A 15,526-nucleotide genomic window follows, 5' to 3' on the forward strand; every position below is an offset into this window, starting at 1 on the left:
CTCAGAGCCTAGAACAACTCCTGGGCACATTGTAGTCCCTTAGTAAATATCTGTTAAATAATTAAATGAACGAATGCCAGATACTGTGCTGCGTGTTTTCCAAACATCATCCTTTGCTGCCCCCACCTTAGAGGTAGATAACAAGTACTAGGAGCTTGCCAGGAAAGCCAAGAAAGAAGAGAGTTTTCCTGGCAGCCGGGAAAACACGTATCAGAAACTATTAAAAATAAAAGTCTGGTATGGAATTTAGGAACGTAAGATTTATTAAACTGACTCCATTTCTTGCTTCATTCATATTGTCATGGAAATTCTGATTAAGCAACTTCCTTTCCAAGGTGTTTTCCCAGAATTTAAAAGAAAAAAGTCTTAACAGTATTAGGTATATTGTGCATTTTAAAAATGGCAACATAATAAAAATATTAGAATTAAAATTTATCATATACTTTTCCCTATGTGTGCACGTGTGCGTATTTATAATACTTCCTCCCACCCCCGCACCCAAAGTGAATTTAGCGATTGTGAAAAGTAACTGTGGACCTTGGTAATGGAGCCGTGTGGTCGATAGAAGGGATGACATTCCATGAGACAGCTGCTGTGTAATGTGTCTTATCCGTGGCTTTCAGGAGGGGGCACCTGAGGGGCAACCTAGTAGGTTGAACCTTACTGAGTCTTCAACTTTCTTCTCCTTCTGTGGATTCTTCAGCAGACGTGCCAATTAAAGTGATGGTTTTTGTGATGAAGCCTCAAGTAACTGGACTCAAAATGTAACTTCATTTTATTTCACATAGCTCAGCAGTTGGAAACTACTTTCATTGCTCCCACATTGTCCTGATTTAAATCTGGGACCTGACACTAAAAAGGGGGCTCTGTATGCTATTAAACAAGCCCCCAAGTTGAAGCTGTTTCTTTTGTTGGTGTTTCTCAGGGTGCTTTCCTCATTGTATTCCTGGCTTTGAATGGTCTTTGCAGAAGAATAATTTTCTTTAGTGAACTAGTAAACAAAATTTTTTTCTAAAAAATAATGTACGTATATCCGAGAGTTTGAAGCATATGCATATGTTTTTAGAAGAAAATATTTTCACTAATTCACCAAAGTATTTTTTAGGGGGATTTCTTGGGGGAAAAAAACAGTTGATCAAATTGATAGAAATTTACCACTTTAATAAAAGCAGGTTTCTTAAACTGAGTCGTGGAACAGAAGATTTTGTTTCTAATTGGAAGAAGTGCAAAAATATGAACACATTTTATGTTTGATGATATAGTTTCTGGCTTTCCAAAAAAGTGACATTTACATATAAGGCAGAAATATAGAGCCATAGAGATCTATTTTCATAATGAAGGTGTGTGACCGCATATCTCATATTCTAACTTTAAGTAGCTCTTTTTAGGGCTAAAGTAAGCCTGCTTTTAACACTCTTCAGTGTCACATGACCTCAACTTTAGTTTCGTTTTCTTCAGAAGGGCAATTGAAATGGGAACCCAGGCTTACTAAGTCATGGAACAATTCCGCTTCATCTTGGTGATGACAAACTCTCTCTCAGCAAAGCAGGAGTCAAAGACAAACTCTAGGAAATAACAGAGCACCTTCTCTTCAGCTCCTGTCAAGCAGCCTTCCCCCACCCACTTTAACATCGTGTTCTCATGAGCATTTCATAATATTCCTCATCCCTTGTTCCCCGTCTTGACCCACTGACCTAAGAATCAAGAAAGTGTCATGTTAGTGCCTACTAATTAGTGCACCCAGAGAGCCTTTTCATCTGGCCTTTCAACCTCCTGGAGGTGGGAGCACAAGCTGTCACTCGTATCACGCAGGGAAAATGAACCTTTACTACATTTTCCCTGTTTTGCAAACAGCAGAATTAGCCAGCTGAGGCGAGATGAATATGCAGGTTAGGAAGAAATTAACCTAAAAGGCACTACTGTTTGCATTATTGTCTTAGAGATGACACAGCACTACCCGCATTGAAATACCCATAACGCAATGCTGTGGGCCTGCGATTTTTGCCAGACTGTCGCTGTGGCATCGCACTTGTATTTCAATGCCGTCATATGCATTTGGTGAAGTAATTTTAGGAGAGAAGTGTTCTCTGATTAAAAAGTTAAGGAGCATTTTAAGGCATTTAAGTTGCCACTGTTTTTAGACACGTTTGTGGGGATACTGCCGTTTGTTAGTGAGCATTTGGCTCCAGGGCTCATTAATCAGTGCTGTTGGGCCAGGGTCTCCTGAGCCTTCTGGGTTTTGGGAGATCAGCTACTGTAATTAAAGGGATGAAATATATCATGGTCACAAACTTACCACATCAGACAATTGAGGGTTTGGAACTGGTGGAATTAATCTTTTTTATTTTTTTCTTAGGTGTTTAAGATAGAAGTGCTAATGAATGGAAGAAAACATTTTGTTGAAAAAAGGTACAGCGAATTTCATGCCCTGCACAAAAAGGTAACTTCGCCCCCCCGCCCCTTTTCTCTATAAGGCAGATGGTGTAACACTAAGCCTGCTTTCTGTGGTTCCTAAGAGCTTTAATAGTTCTTGGAACAGGTTGACTTCTTTTATCACGAAGTAAATTTCCATTTAAAATAAATTGTTCCGTCCTTTCAAGGTGTGCTTTCTGAGTAGGTGGGTTTTCTGTTAAGATCTTTTGCATAAATAGATGTGTGACAGCAAGCTGTTTATATTATACTGTGCTGGGTATTGTAGGCTCAGAAAGAATAAGACCCAGACCCTATTTTATCCATAAAATACACTTAATGTGTTTTACACAAAGGAAAAAAAAAAAGAAATGAACATTTTACAGGAAGAAATTTATTAAAATCAACTTATACTTACATATACATGGAAAAAAACATACATGTCACATGTATTCAAGGACTGTTTGGGGATCACGTAAAGGGGGATCATAGCTTTTGAATTATAAAGGCCGCTCTACAAGCCTGGTGTTTCAGTTCTCAGATCCCTTTCATTAAAAGCCTTTGATAAAAGAAACAAGAAGGCAAAAGGAATAGCTGAGTTTTGGGAGACATGGTCAGTAAAGAATAGAAGAGGGAATACTTTTTATTTTCTACCAAAATTTAATGTTTTGAAGGTTATAAATTAGTATTGAGGTGATGAAATTACCTTAATAACTAGAAATACCTCATGAAATTGCCTAGAAAATCACCACATATGAGTTAATGCAGTTTTACCATTTTTTCTTTTGTATACATATATATTCATATCTGTGTGTGTGTATATATATATATATACTTCCTATATATGAATATATATATTTATACACACACATATATAAAATGTATGGCATGGTTCAGTTTCTTCACTTTTGTTACTTTGTTAGGTAAGAAGTTAGTGGAAAGATACTGAGTAAGTATGTTCAGAAAGAATCTATTCTTTTAACTTCCTTAAGGACCGCTTAAATTTTCTGGAAAATGTCAGTGCATAAATGATGTGATAGTGTGCTTACTCTGTATTAAAAGCTCTGTAGCTAAAATTAAAATTTCTTACTTTTTGGTAGTCAGGAGAATAGAGTATTGAGTAAAAACTTTCACAGGTTACATTGAGAAGTGAGTGAGCCTCTATCCCTCTGTTTTCTTTTGAAGAGGAGCTGTCAGTTATCTGTACACTTTTCCATTAGGATGGCAAGGGATAATTTACCTTGAATTTTTCAGTTAACATTGTGTTACATCCAGGTTTACTTCCAAAAGAAGCAACACAGGTGAAATACAGATTTAGGCTGGGTGTTGCCGGCTGACTTTACAAAAGCCCTACCCCTCAACCCGGGGCCTCAAAGAGAAACAAACATGGGGTCTGGGTCTAACGTCCTTCTCAAGAATTTCTGGCTTTGTTCACTTGTTTATCGAGGAAACAGATTCTAGAGAGATTTCTGCTGGGTACCTCATGAAATAAGTCTGTACAATGGGATTAAAACCAGAACTCCTCCCCTCCCCAGCCCCTGATACCGGAGTCTGGACCAGGCAGCCTGTCACATGCAAGCCTCCTTCCTAACCTGCCAGGTCTCCATTACCCCGACACAGCCCAGCTGTCCCCACCAGATACTTGGGGACCAACTCCACACGAGGCACAGCTGGGTGACTGCCAATTAGGCCCGCCCTGAGCAAGAGGCTGCCCATGCTTCTTACGAGTGGAGGGTGACTCACTCTGCTCTCTTTTCTAGTACGATTTATTTTCTTCTGCAGAAGAGGACCCTTTCCCCAGTGATTACAGGCAGTTCTTAGATTCTCACCGTCAAAAAAGATTTCTAGATTTTCTAGGACTCTTCTCTCAACTTCTGCAATTCTGTTAATAATTTTAGCTATTCTTAAAATTATATCATCAAGTCTATTAGAATTAAGAGAGTAGAAATTCTCAGACCTCTCAATTTTGCATGTTTTTGGCAGCCTCATTAAAACATCCTTACAGGGACTTAGAGAAAAAAATAACATTGTGGGGCAGAGTTTTAGTTGGCAGACACTAAATCTTGTGTGTTATAGAGCAGAAAGGGGCTGCTAGAAGTCCCCTTTATTTGTCCCATTTGATAATTGTATTAGATTTGATGAAAAGGTAACTTATTATAAAAGACAGTTAAGTACAAATAATGGCAGGGTGTAAAAATAAACATAAATCTGTAATCTTGACTGTAAAGTTGTGTGTTAAGGAGGATTGAAATGGGCAAAAAAATTAATCAGAATATACAAGCTTTAGCGATTACTGCTGCCACCTTGTACAACTTTATCCTTTTATTAGAATTTTGGTACCCTAGTTTCCATATTTGAATTTTGTGATGTGCTTTGAATGTTCTGTTTTTACATGAAATACCTTCCCTTTAAATTCAAGTTAAATCTATTCCTGTTTAATTTTTTTGAATATTCAGTTATTTCTGCAGTGGATGCCATTTGCTCTGTTGTCAGTGTCCTGTTTTCCCTTACACTTTACATTACACTTGTTAAAGTTTTTAGTCAATGTCCCCAAGTTAATTCTAAAATCATATAGGAACTATTAATGAGTGCTTTGTACCTTTAGAATAGTAGTTGCATGGCTCATCTCCATACACCACAAACACACAAAAATGCCTCCTGGCTTGTTGTCAGGCTCATTTTGAGGCAGAAACTAAAACCATTACCCATTTGACAGTTCATCTGGTTGTTTGAAGTTCTTAATGATTACTACTTCTCCCAAACTTTTATAATTTTTGATATTAAAGTATGAAAACAATATTCTCATCCTCTACACTTTTCTTAGGATTCCTTTCTAATTTTTGGAAAAATTCAAGAGGTTTTTTTTTTTTTTCTATATGCTTTATTTTTGTCCCCTCAAGTAAGTTTAGTTTTTTAGATTATAAAGCTAAATCTTGCAGAAAGTTTGGGGACAGGAGAAATAACTCCTTGTTACCAACATATATTTCTGCTATGCTAATACAATTGCTGTTTTCCTTCTTTTCTTGCTTTTTTTTTTTTTTTTTGCGTTACGTGGGCCTCTCACTGTTGTGGCCTCTCCCGTTGCGGAGCACAAGCTCCGGACGCGCAGGCTCAGCGGCCATGGCTCACGAGCCCAGCCGCTCCGCGGCATGTGGGATCCTCCCGGACCGGGACACAAACCCGCGTCCCCTGCATCGGCAGGCGGACTCTCAACCACTGCGCCGCCAGGGAAGCCCTCTTGCATTTTTTAATGGAACAAATGCCGCTGTGCTAGTGGGGTTCCTTCATGGTGATAATTATGGTGTAGAAGTTAAGTGTGGAAGCTCTGGCAGCAGAATGTTCCTGAGCCTGCCTTTACCTCTTAAGTCCGTGGAGCAAGTTGAGTGATCTTTCTGTGCCTCCGGTTCCCCCGTTTTAATATGGGAACAGTGAATGTGCTAACTTCACAAGACTGTTTTCCAGACTAAACGAAATCGTGTGCATTGCATGGTCAACTTCTAATGATTGATAGCCTTCATTACATATAACTTTTTTTTTCCATTTTCAAGACTGTTTCCTTTAACCTAGATTACAAAAGAAGCATTCTCTGTTAAAGAGTATAGATATTTTTACAGCTCCAGTTATATATTACCAAATTACTTTTTTCCAAAATGGTTATAGCAGATTTGTAATGCAACCAGCAAGCATGAAAGTATCTCACCAGCTTTGCATATTACCCCCCCCAATGATATGTATTTAGCAAGCGATATATGTTGCCTTTTTGCTGTTTTCATTGGTATTTCTTAAGCTTATGATTGTAGCCCCTCTATTTGGAATTCTCTTTATGTGCTGTCCCATTTTTCTGCTAGGGTCTCTGTTTTTGATCATTAGTTTGCATGGCCTATTAATAAAATACTAGCCGCTTGATGAAACTGTTTTTCACCATGGACTTTTTAAATTTTGGCTATGATATTTATTTTAATTTGTAAAAGTTTTACCTTTTTATGGTCTCTAATATGTCAGTTTCACCCTTTCAGACTATGTGTAAGATTAGTTTTTCTTCCAGAGCTCTGGAAGTATTCGATTTCACTTTCTTTTAGTTTTTCTAGATTGGTACTTTTTGAAGTGTGAACTTTGGGTGACCTGAAGCCGAACAGTATTTATTAAATTGCAGATTCCTGGGCACCACCAGGCATGCTGAATCAGAATCTTTGTGATAGAGCCCAGTAATCTGCCTGTTAAATCAGCATCCCAGGTGATCTTAATGCCTGTTGAAGTTTGAGAATTCCTATTTGTGTCGTTATATTTTTAAAGGCATCTCTTAGACACAACCCTCCCTACCTCCCCCTGCATCACACACTGAAGCCACAAGGTGTGAGACCTTGGAAGTCTTTCCTACCTTTCTCTTATCTTTCACTTCCAGGGTGTGAGCAAGTCCTGTTGATTCATTCTTCCAAACTTCTGTAATAAGCACCATTTAATTTTTCATTTTGTACTCCTACCATCTCAATCTAGAGTCTTGCTACTTTATGTAAGTATTTCTTTAACTGTTTCTCATCCTTGTCTTCTTATTCATCCTCCGCTGCAGGCAATTTTCCTAGAGCACTATTTTCATCTTCATTTTATTGGTCAAAAACCTTGAAATGTGTCTGTGTTATCTACCAAATCATGGACATTGACTTTTGAGACCAATAGTCTTAAACTGTGCATTAGTTTTCTATTACTGTTGTAACAAATCATCACAGACTTAGTGGCTTAAGACAACACACATTTGTAATCTTACTTTAAACGTGTCGGCAGGACTATGTTCCTTCTGGGGGGCTTTAGGAGAGAATCAGTTTCCTTGCCTTTTCCAGCTTCTAGAGGCTGCCACCTTTCTTGGCTCATCACCTTCTTTTGTCTTCAGAGCCAGCAACCACATCACTCCAACTTCTATTTCCAACGTCACATCTCCTGTCATCACATCTCCTCTCTCTGACTTGGTCACCTCTGCCTCCCCCTTGAGATTACATCGGGCCTACCTGGATAATCCAGGATAATCTTCCCATTTCAAGATACTTGATTTAATCACACCTGTAAGGCAATGCGTTCACAGGTTCCAAGGCTGACGATGTTGACATCTTTGGGAGGACCATGATTTTGTCTACCACAAACCCCTTTACTGGCCAGCCTTAGTTTCTCACTGCTTCTCCCAAGAAAAAGTTAGTGGCAGCCAAGCCAGTCTTCCCTGTCACCCCAGTATATGAAAATCACTGCCTCTCTGTCTTTGCCATGCTGAATGTCCTTCCCTCTGTGTTCTCATCTATTCAAACAAAACTAAAACGTTTCAGGTTCTTCTTTCAAGTGAGTTTCTTTTATTCCTTCATCTCTTTGTTCTTGGAACTCCTTTTCCATTTAGGAGGTTTCTACTTAAATTTAAAACGTCTGAGATAATTAAAACTCAGTTATCCCTAAGCTTTGTCTAACTAGAAGATATATTTTAAAAAACTAGGGACGATGTCCTTAACTAGACTTATCCTGGTGATCATTTTGTATTGTATAGAAATATCAAGTCACTGCCAGGAACTAACATAGTGTTGTAGGTCAATTACACTTCAAAAACAAACAAACTCATAGAAAAAGAGATCAAATTTGTGGTTACCAGAGTCGGGGGGGGGGATAGAGGGAGGTGGAATTGAATAAAGGCAGTTAAAAGACACAAACTTACAGTTATAAGATAAATAAGTACTAGGGATATAATGTACAACATGATAAATATAATCAACACTGCCGTACATTATATATGAAAGTTAAGAGAGTAAATCCTAAGAGTTCTCATCACAAGGAAAAAGATTTTTTTCTTTTTCTTTAATTTTGTATCTATAGACGAGACAATGGATATTCATTAAACTTACTGCGGCAATCGTTTCATGATGTATGTAAGTAAAATCGTTATGCTGCACACCTTAAACTTATGCAGTGCTGTATGTCACTTATATCTCAATAAAACTAGAAGGAAATAAATAAATAAAGTAGGGACCATGTCTTATTTTTGTACCTTCCTCACTGTCTGTTAGTGTTGGGCACTTATTAGGCGTTAAATAAGTATTTGGCAAATGGGATATTTGGAGAATATTATGCATTTTTATGAATTGCTGGAGGAATGCTTTGGTCAGCAAGAACAGTTTCTACTGTGGGAGTTTAGTTCACTGTGAGTCTAACCCCAGGTTACACTTGCCCCTGTTTCGTAGCTCTGCCAGTACAGGGTGGGAAAACACCACCACCATACTGAAACCAGAACAGACCCCCACCCTGTTCTTCTCTGGTCACTCTCAGCAGGGTATTTTCAAAAAAAATTAAAGTTATAGGGTGCTCTCCTCACGGCTCAGGCCCAGGCTGTGACAGGGTAAGAGCTTTCTCTGTGACCCCCTGCCCTGCACCACAGGCTGCGCCCCGCTACAACCAGGTAACTTGCACCGTCAGTGGGGGTCCTGGAAAGCAGCGTCCGTCCCGAGGCCCCAGTCCCTGGTGTGGAGAGGAAAGCCTTCCCTGCATGGCAGACTGCTGAGCCCAGTCTGCATTGCCTTCCCAGCTGTCAGTTCCAGCCCAGCCTTTTATTCACAAAAGTTTCAGGGAAATATGGTGCTGGTTCATTCCTAAATGAATGAGTTCTTGTGACTGCCTACTTTTGGCCTGAGTAGACTATTGCATTCTCATATTTAATTTAATGAAGTCCACATTTCAGAAAAACCAAAAAACTGCTGTATGGGGCTAAACCAGGGGTACAGCACCTCGTGAAGTGTCTCTAAAGGGAACCCTGAGGAGGTAGGGTGACAACATGGAATAAAAGATTGAATGCTCCCCCAAGCGTCCCCCACGTCTTTCCTTAACCTTTCTTCCCTTTTTCATCTTTTTATTCACGTGCTTGGGAAAAGTATTTCTGTTCCTTTCGGTGGAATATGGTTGCTATCACCAACGTATATGCAGCAGGTCTTTACGGAGTAAGTTCTGTGTCAGCTCCTCTAACAGTATGAGAAGGGAAGGGAGTGGTCATGCCAGGCAGAGGGGATTGTGTTTGTGGTATCGTGGAATCTGGTCACTATCTGTGGGGATCAGAAAGGCCGTTTGGCTGGACGCAGCCTGGACGCAGTTAATCATCGGATGGAGTGGCAGAGGGGTATTTATCTTGTAAGCAGCTGAGCCCTCCTGGACACATACTGTCTTGGGTCTGTCTCTCCTCATCTAGAGCCCTTCATTACTCACCTACAAACGCTGTCACCGAGCCCAGCAGCTATGATGATCGGCTTCCTCAGTACTCCTGAAATAAATAAAAAGGAAAAATCTTTTCAGTACTGTATCTTCAAGAATTTTTATAAGAAGGAGAGAAGCACAGATAATGGAGTTGATTTTCTATTCTGAAATGTAAGAAATGTTGTGGTTCAGTAGTGTTAAAGAAGTTTCTTTTTGTTTAAAGTGAAACTTAATAAGCCTTTTACCTCCAAGTAATTAGCATTTTCTGGCTTTGTTCTTGTTTGAGAAATACCTCATATAGTGTGGAGATGAGATATGTATTTATTCCCTTACAGATAATCATAAATTACTCCTCTCTCTCTCTCTCCCCTCCCCCAATACTGAATCAGTCTCATCAATTAATTAATATATTATAGTATTTCCCATTGAACGAAATAGAACGCACCTTTGACCCCATGCTTCCCTCCCATGTTCACCCCCTTGCTCTCCTCTCTCAGTATAATTCCTGGGAAGAGGAGCCTCTGCCTTCCCGCTTCCCGCTCTTCTATACCCAGTGTCTTTGACTTTGCAGGATCGCTGTGCACAGTCTGATCATGCCCCTTCTAGAAACACTTCCCTGACTCAACTTACCATTTCACCGCCTCCTCACTGTTTGCCCTGCCTCTCTTCCCCGCCCCTCAGAGTTGGATGTCTCAGGCTGTGGACTTTGTATTAGTTTTCTCCTGCAGGGTAACAGATTGCCACAAATATAGCAGCTTTAACCACACAAATGTGTTATTTCAGTGTCCCCGTGGGTCAGGAGTCAGGGCACAGGTTAGCTGGCTTCTCTGCTCAGAGTCTCATCGGGCTGAAGTCAGGTGTTGCCAAGACTGTGATCTCATCTGAGGCTCGGGGTCCTCTTCACGTTGTCATGTCCTCATTTGGGTAGAATTCAGTTCCTTGCAGTCATAGGACTGAGGTCCACTGTTTTCTTGGTGACGGTTAGCCAGAGGTGGTTCTCCCCTCCTCGAGGCCACCCTCAGGTCCTAGCCATGTGGCTTTGTCATAACACACAGCTCACTTCTTCAAAGCCAGCAGTCCGCTGGGACTGGGTTTCATAAAGTGGGACCTGATCAAGGGATTGCCTGTCTCGTTGTGTAATGTAACCCAATCAAAGGAGTGACTATCTCACCACATTCACAGGTCCTATCCAGACCCAAGGGAAGGAATTTTATAGGCATGTGCACCACGAGGCAGCATCTTGAGAGCTTCTCAGGATTATGCCCCTCACAGACCTTTTCCTCCATCTGTACCGAACTCCCAATGTCGTGGCGTCTAGTTCCGTAGCTCTCAATACCACTTAGATATTCTCACTCCCAGTCTACAGACTCATATACAACTGCCTGCAAATTATCTCCACTTGGTTGCCTGTTGGGCATCTCTGACTTGAAATCACCAAAACGGAACAATTGATTCCTCTGTGTCAGGATTATCTTTGGTTGGATATAATAGAAACTTGACTAGGTCCCTTAAACAAGTGAGAGGTTAATAACTCTCACATTGCGGCTTCCCTGGTGGCACAGTGGTTGAGAGTCCGCCTGCTGATGCAGGGGACAGGGGTTCGTGCCCCGGTCCAGGAAGATCCCACATGCCGTGGAGTGGCTGGGCATATGAGCCATGGCCGCTGAGCCTGTGCGTCCGGAGCCTGTGTTCCACAACAGGAGAGGCCACAACAAGTGAGAGGCCCGCGTACCGCAAAAAATAAAAAATAAAACTAATTCTCACATTTACGAGAAAACTAAAAGCAGGCAGTCCAAGTTGATGTATCGATTCTGTAATATCTATGTTCCAGGCTCCTTTTATCTTTCCACTTCACCATCTTTACGTTAGCATGTGACTTTCACCCTCTGGTTACAACATAGCTGCTGTCCCTCCAGGCATTGTTTCCACATTTCTGGCAGAAAGAAGAGCCAGTTTCTCTTTTTCAGGAAAACAGGAGCCCAACCCAGTGGACTTAAACTGCATTTCATTAACAACTCTGTCATATTATAAAGGAAGCTGGGAAATCAAGATTTTTTTGCTTAGCATTTTGGCCCTCTGAATGACACTGGTGTTTTTTTGCTTGTTTTGTTTTGTTTTATTTTACAAGAAGAAGAAGGGAGTGAATATTGGATAGGCAGCTTGCAGTATCAGCCATATCCCCACTGTGGTGTTCGATTTTGCTGCAGGTGACGCTAGAACTAAAATAATGGTGACCTTAACAGTGAGATACACCTTTATTTCTCTCTCACATAAATATCTAAGGCCGGTGTGGCAGTTTCATGGGCCTCAGGGACCCAGGCTTTCCTCTTGTGGTTTCCCTCTTCTCAACACAAGGCTTCCATCTCATGGTGGAAGGTGACTGCTCCAGGTCTAGCCGTTACATGGGCAAGTCAGCTGGCAGGAAGGAGGAAAGGAAAGAAGGAACAGTCCTTCCCTTTAAGAACACTTCCTGAAAGTTGCACAGACATGTCTGTTTACTTGCCTTTGTCCAGAATTCAGTCATACAGCCACACATAGCTTCCAGGGAGATTGGGAGATGTGTTCTTTATTCTGGGCAATCATGTACTTAGCTCAAAATTAGGAGTTCTGTTCTACAGAAGAGAAGGACGGTGGATTTGGGGAGATAAATAATGTTCTCTGCCACCTAGTCTAAACCTGGCATTCTACCTACCTTTCACAAACAGGGCGCTGCCAGCTGAGTTCAAAGACCTGAAACAGTCAAAGTCTTGGGGTCATTCTACCACCTCCACTTTTCACCTGCTCTGCAGCCTTCTGCTTCTCCCCACCTCCACTGCCACGACCATAGTCCACGTCACCGTCGTCTTTTGCCTGGACTCCTACAGGAGCTGCTGACTGGTCTCCCTGCTTTGATTCCACCCCCTTACAGTCCATCTTGTTCATAGAATCTAGCACGAGCTCTTTGAAGTAAAAATTTTATCAGATCATTCCCTTGCTTAAGACATTCAGTTTGCTTCCCATGTAAAATGATAAGCAAATTCCCTCTGCGGCCTGCAAGGCCCTACAGTGTCTGATGCTGCACCTCTCTGAACCGTCTCCTCCTTGCTGAGTTTGGAACACCAGGCTCGGCCCTCCCTTTCCATTGCTGCCTCTGCTGCAGTGGCCCTTCTCCAGCTCCTAACCCTGGCTCCCTCCCAGCATGATTCAGGTGGTTCCTGAGACATTCTCACCTCACACAGTCATTTCCCCAGCTGCCCCCCAGCGCACACCCCCGTCTGTTACTCTCTGCCCTCACCCTGTTTTATTAACATGTTTATTGTTTTTTTTGTCCATTTCCCGGTATGCCAGCCCCATGAAGGCAGGAGTGTCCCTAACACATAGGAGGAGCTTGGTGTCTTCTGTTCCGTGACCTTCCTCAGGGGCTCTTTGTTTACCCTAGAACTTATTTTTTCTGATAGACAAAAGAATAATGTACTTTAACAAATCCTAAATGTATCCATCTTCTCCATACTCTCTGCTACATGGAATCCACCTTCTTCCTGGAGGTTTTTGTTTTAACCTAGACTAATAATTCTCTAGGCCTGCTGTGCTCAGCTGCCCTTGGGTTTCCCTTCCCCATGCTGATGGGGAAGAGCTGAGTCCTGATCCTATTTTTCCTCTTCGTTGGTTTAATTTCTCAGTTTTCCGGAATTACATCCTCAAATTTGGGTAAAAGAAGGCACGGGAGGTAAACTTTCTCTCACACTTAATTGATGAGATTCTGGTTATAAAAATCCATGTCAAATTGTATCTTTGGAGCATTGATCTTCTAGCATCCATTGTTGCTGGTGACAAGTCAGTTGCCAATACAGTTCTGCTTCCTTTGTTTGCCAACTAATGTTTTTCCCTCTGTCTTCTCTCTGTCCTCAATATTCTGAAATCTCAACTGATAAATGTCAGTAAATGTGGATCCTTTTTTATACATTATGCTGGTACTCAATAGGTCCTTAATCTGAAGACATATATTAGGTCCTATAAAAATTGCTTTTCTTTGAAAATGTCTTCTTTATGAAAGGCTTATTACTTTCATATTAAATCTCCTAGATTAATCTGATATGTGTTTTATCTTTTCACCTACCCTTTCTCTCATTTTGTTTATTCTACACTTTGAGAGACTTCCATCATTTTATATTCTACCTCTTTTAACTTATTTCTCTGTCATGTTTTTTTAATTTCTGTCATCTCTTTCTTCTTCTCTGATGGTTTCTTTTTCATAGCAACCTGTTCTTGGGTTTTTTAAAAACCTGTTCTTGTTTTATAGAAGCAATATCTTCTCAAATCTCCCTGCGGATATTAAAGATCTCTTCTGTTATTTGATTTCTCTGTTTCCTTTGGGATTAGTTGTTCCATTTGTTTTTCTTGTCCTTTCTCTTTCATAGTGCTGGCTTTCCTATGAAAGTGATCTTTGATTGCCCATCCAGTTATTCTGGGTATTTGTCACTGGTCCCTCTGCTTTGGGTACATAAGTCTAGTACCTCTGTAGGGTGTGTCAACTTAAGGGCTTCATTATAGGGAATGAGGGTAGAGAGGCAGATATTAGGCTGGGGACCCCATGAAAACCAGAATGACTAGAATGGCAAATACCCTTCTTCAACCCAAACACTTCATTCAGTTTCTTTAGGAGCACTGACCCTTTTTTACTGGGGGAGGGTGTGCGTGCTTAGGGATGACACTGGGCTGCTAGTCATCTCTGTGGTCTTTGGCACAGGCTGGGGCACAGACTGATCCCTCTTCCCATTCCCTCCTCCTCTTATGCCCGTCCTGAGCACAGAGCCTCTCAGGCTGCTGAGAAGATTGATGTCCAGACCCTCTGTAGTCCCTTCCTGAGGAGGTCTGGGCTGGGGCTTCCTCTGCTCCAGTGTTTTCTTTAGATCATGCTTCTGCTTTCCGTCTTTTTAGAAAGCTGTTCATCTCTTGCTTGGTAATTGCCCCTTCCTCCCTGCCCTGTTCTCTGTGTTGTTCTGAGGCCTATTCCCTTTGGCCTTTTTCTTTTTCTAATATCTACCAGGACTGAATTCAGGTATATGAAACAGGAAGTCCAAATACCAGTAACCTTAAAAAAAGAGGGAGGGGGCTATTTTTTCCCCCTTAAAAAGCAAGTCTGGAGGCGGGCAGTCTGGGGTGTTGTGGCAGCTCCAGGCAGTGTGCAGGCACCAAGTCCTTTTCTCTGCTTGCTCATCTGGACACCTGTCTTCCATCCTAAGAGTTTCCTCATGGTGGCAAACGGTCACAGCAGCTCCAGCCATCATAGTCACATTCTAGGCAGGAAGGGGTGAAAGGGGAGTAGTATAGAAGGTACCAGCTAGCTGAGTCTGTTCCACTTTCAAAGAGATTTCATGGAACGCTTTTCTCAGTGATTTCTGATTACCTTTGACCTCCACTCTCTGCAAGGGGGTGTGGGAAATTTAGCTTTTTAAGCTGAATTTAGCTGAATGCAGTATTGTTTCCAATAATTGAGGAGTTTGGTGAGGAAGACAAGGAGGATAGATTTGGGCTTGCAGCTAATACTTTTACAGTGTTCTGTTAGTGGCGCTTCAGGTATGGAGGGAGAAGGCAAGCATGGGCTTAGCCTAATGTCTTGAGACAAGTGCTCATCTTTGAAATGCACAAAGACCCCTTTTTCATAGTGTACAACAAATTTCAGCTTACATGGTTAATGAAGATATGCTTATGTATGAGAACTTTTTTTATTACAGTTTTAGGTGCTGGGGTTTAGCTGTGTGCATTTTCTTAGAGGTCATTATGCCATTTCTTTGCATGTGTAGTAAAGGAGCAGTCTCAGTTGAGTTTTCCAACTTTTTACTCAGAGCATTAAAAGTCTTTCCATTTTAGAGGCAGTGTGTTAGCTTCGTCTGTGTTGCCACTGTAACAAGTTAGCATAAACTTAGTG

The 15,526-nt window shown here is 41.3% G+C and overlaps 1 protein-coding gene across 3 annotated transcripts in view; it reads left to right on the forward strand.

Annotated features, from left to right (window-relative positions):
- SNX24 (sorting nexin 24) overlaps positions 1-15,526 on the forward strand; it is a 162,832-nt gene that overhangs the window by 82,688 nt on the left and 64,618 nt on the right. For 2 of the 3 annotated variants that reach the window (XM_060146217.1, XM_060146218.1), the window contains exon 2: positions 2,357-2,440. The exons of the other annotated variant lie outside the window; for it this stretch is intronic. In XM_060146217.1, coding sequence (XP_060002200.1) covers positions 2,357-2,440 — 84 coding nt within the window. The remainder of the gene's footprint in view (positions 1-2,356; positions 2,441-15,526) is intronic. 3 annotated transcript variants of the gene reach the window in all.

Source organism: Lagenorhynchus albirostris, chromosome 3, assembly GCF_949774975.1.
Source record: "Lagenorhynchus albirostris chromosome 3, mLagAlb1.1, whole genome shotgun sequence".
Lineage (NCBI taxonomy): Eukaryota > Metazoa > Chordata > Mammalia > Artiodactyla > Delphinidae > Lagenorhynchus > Lagenorhynchus albirostris.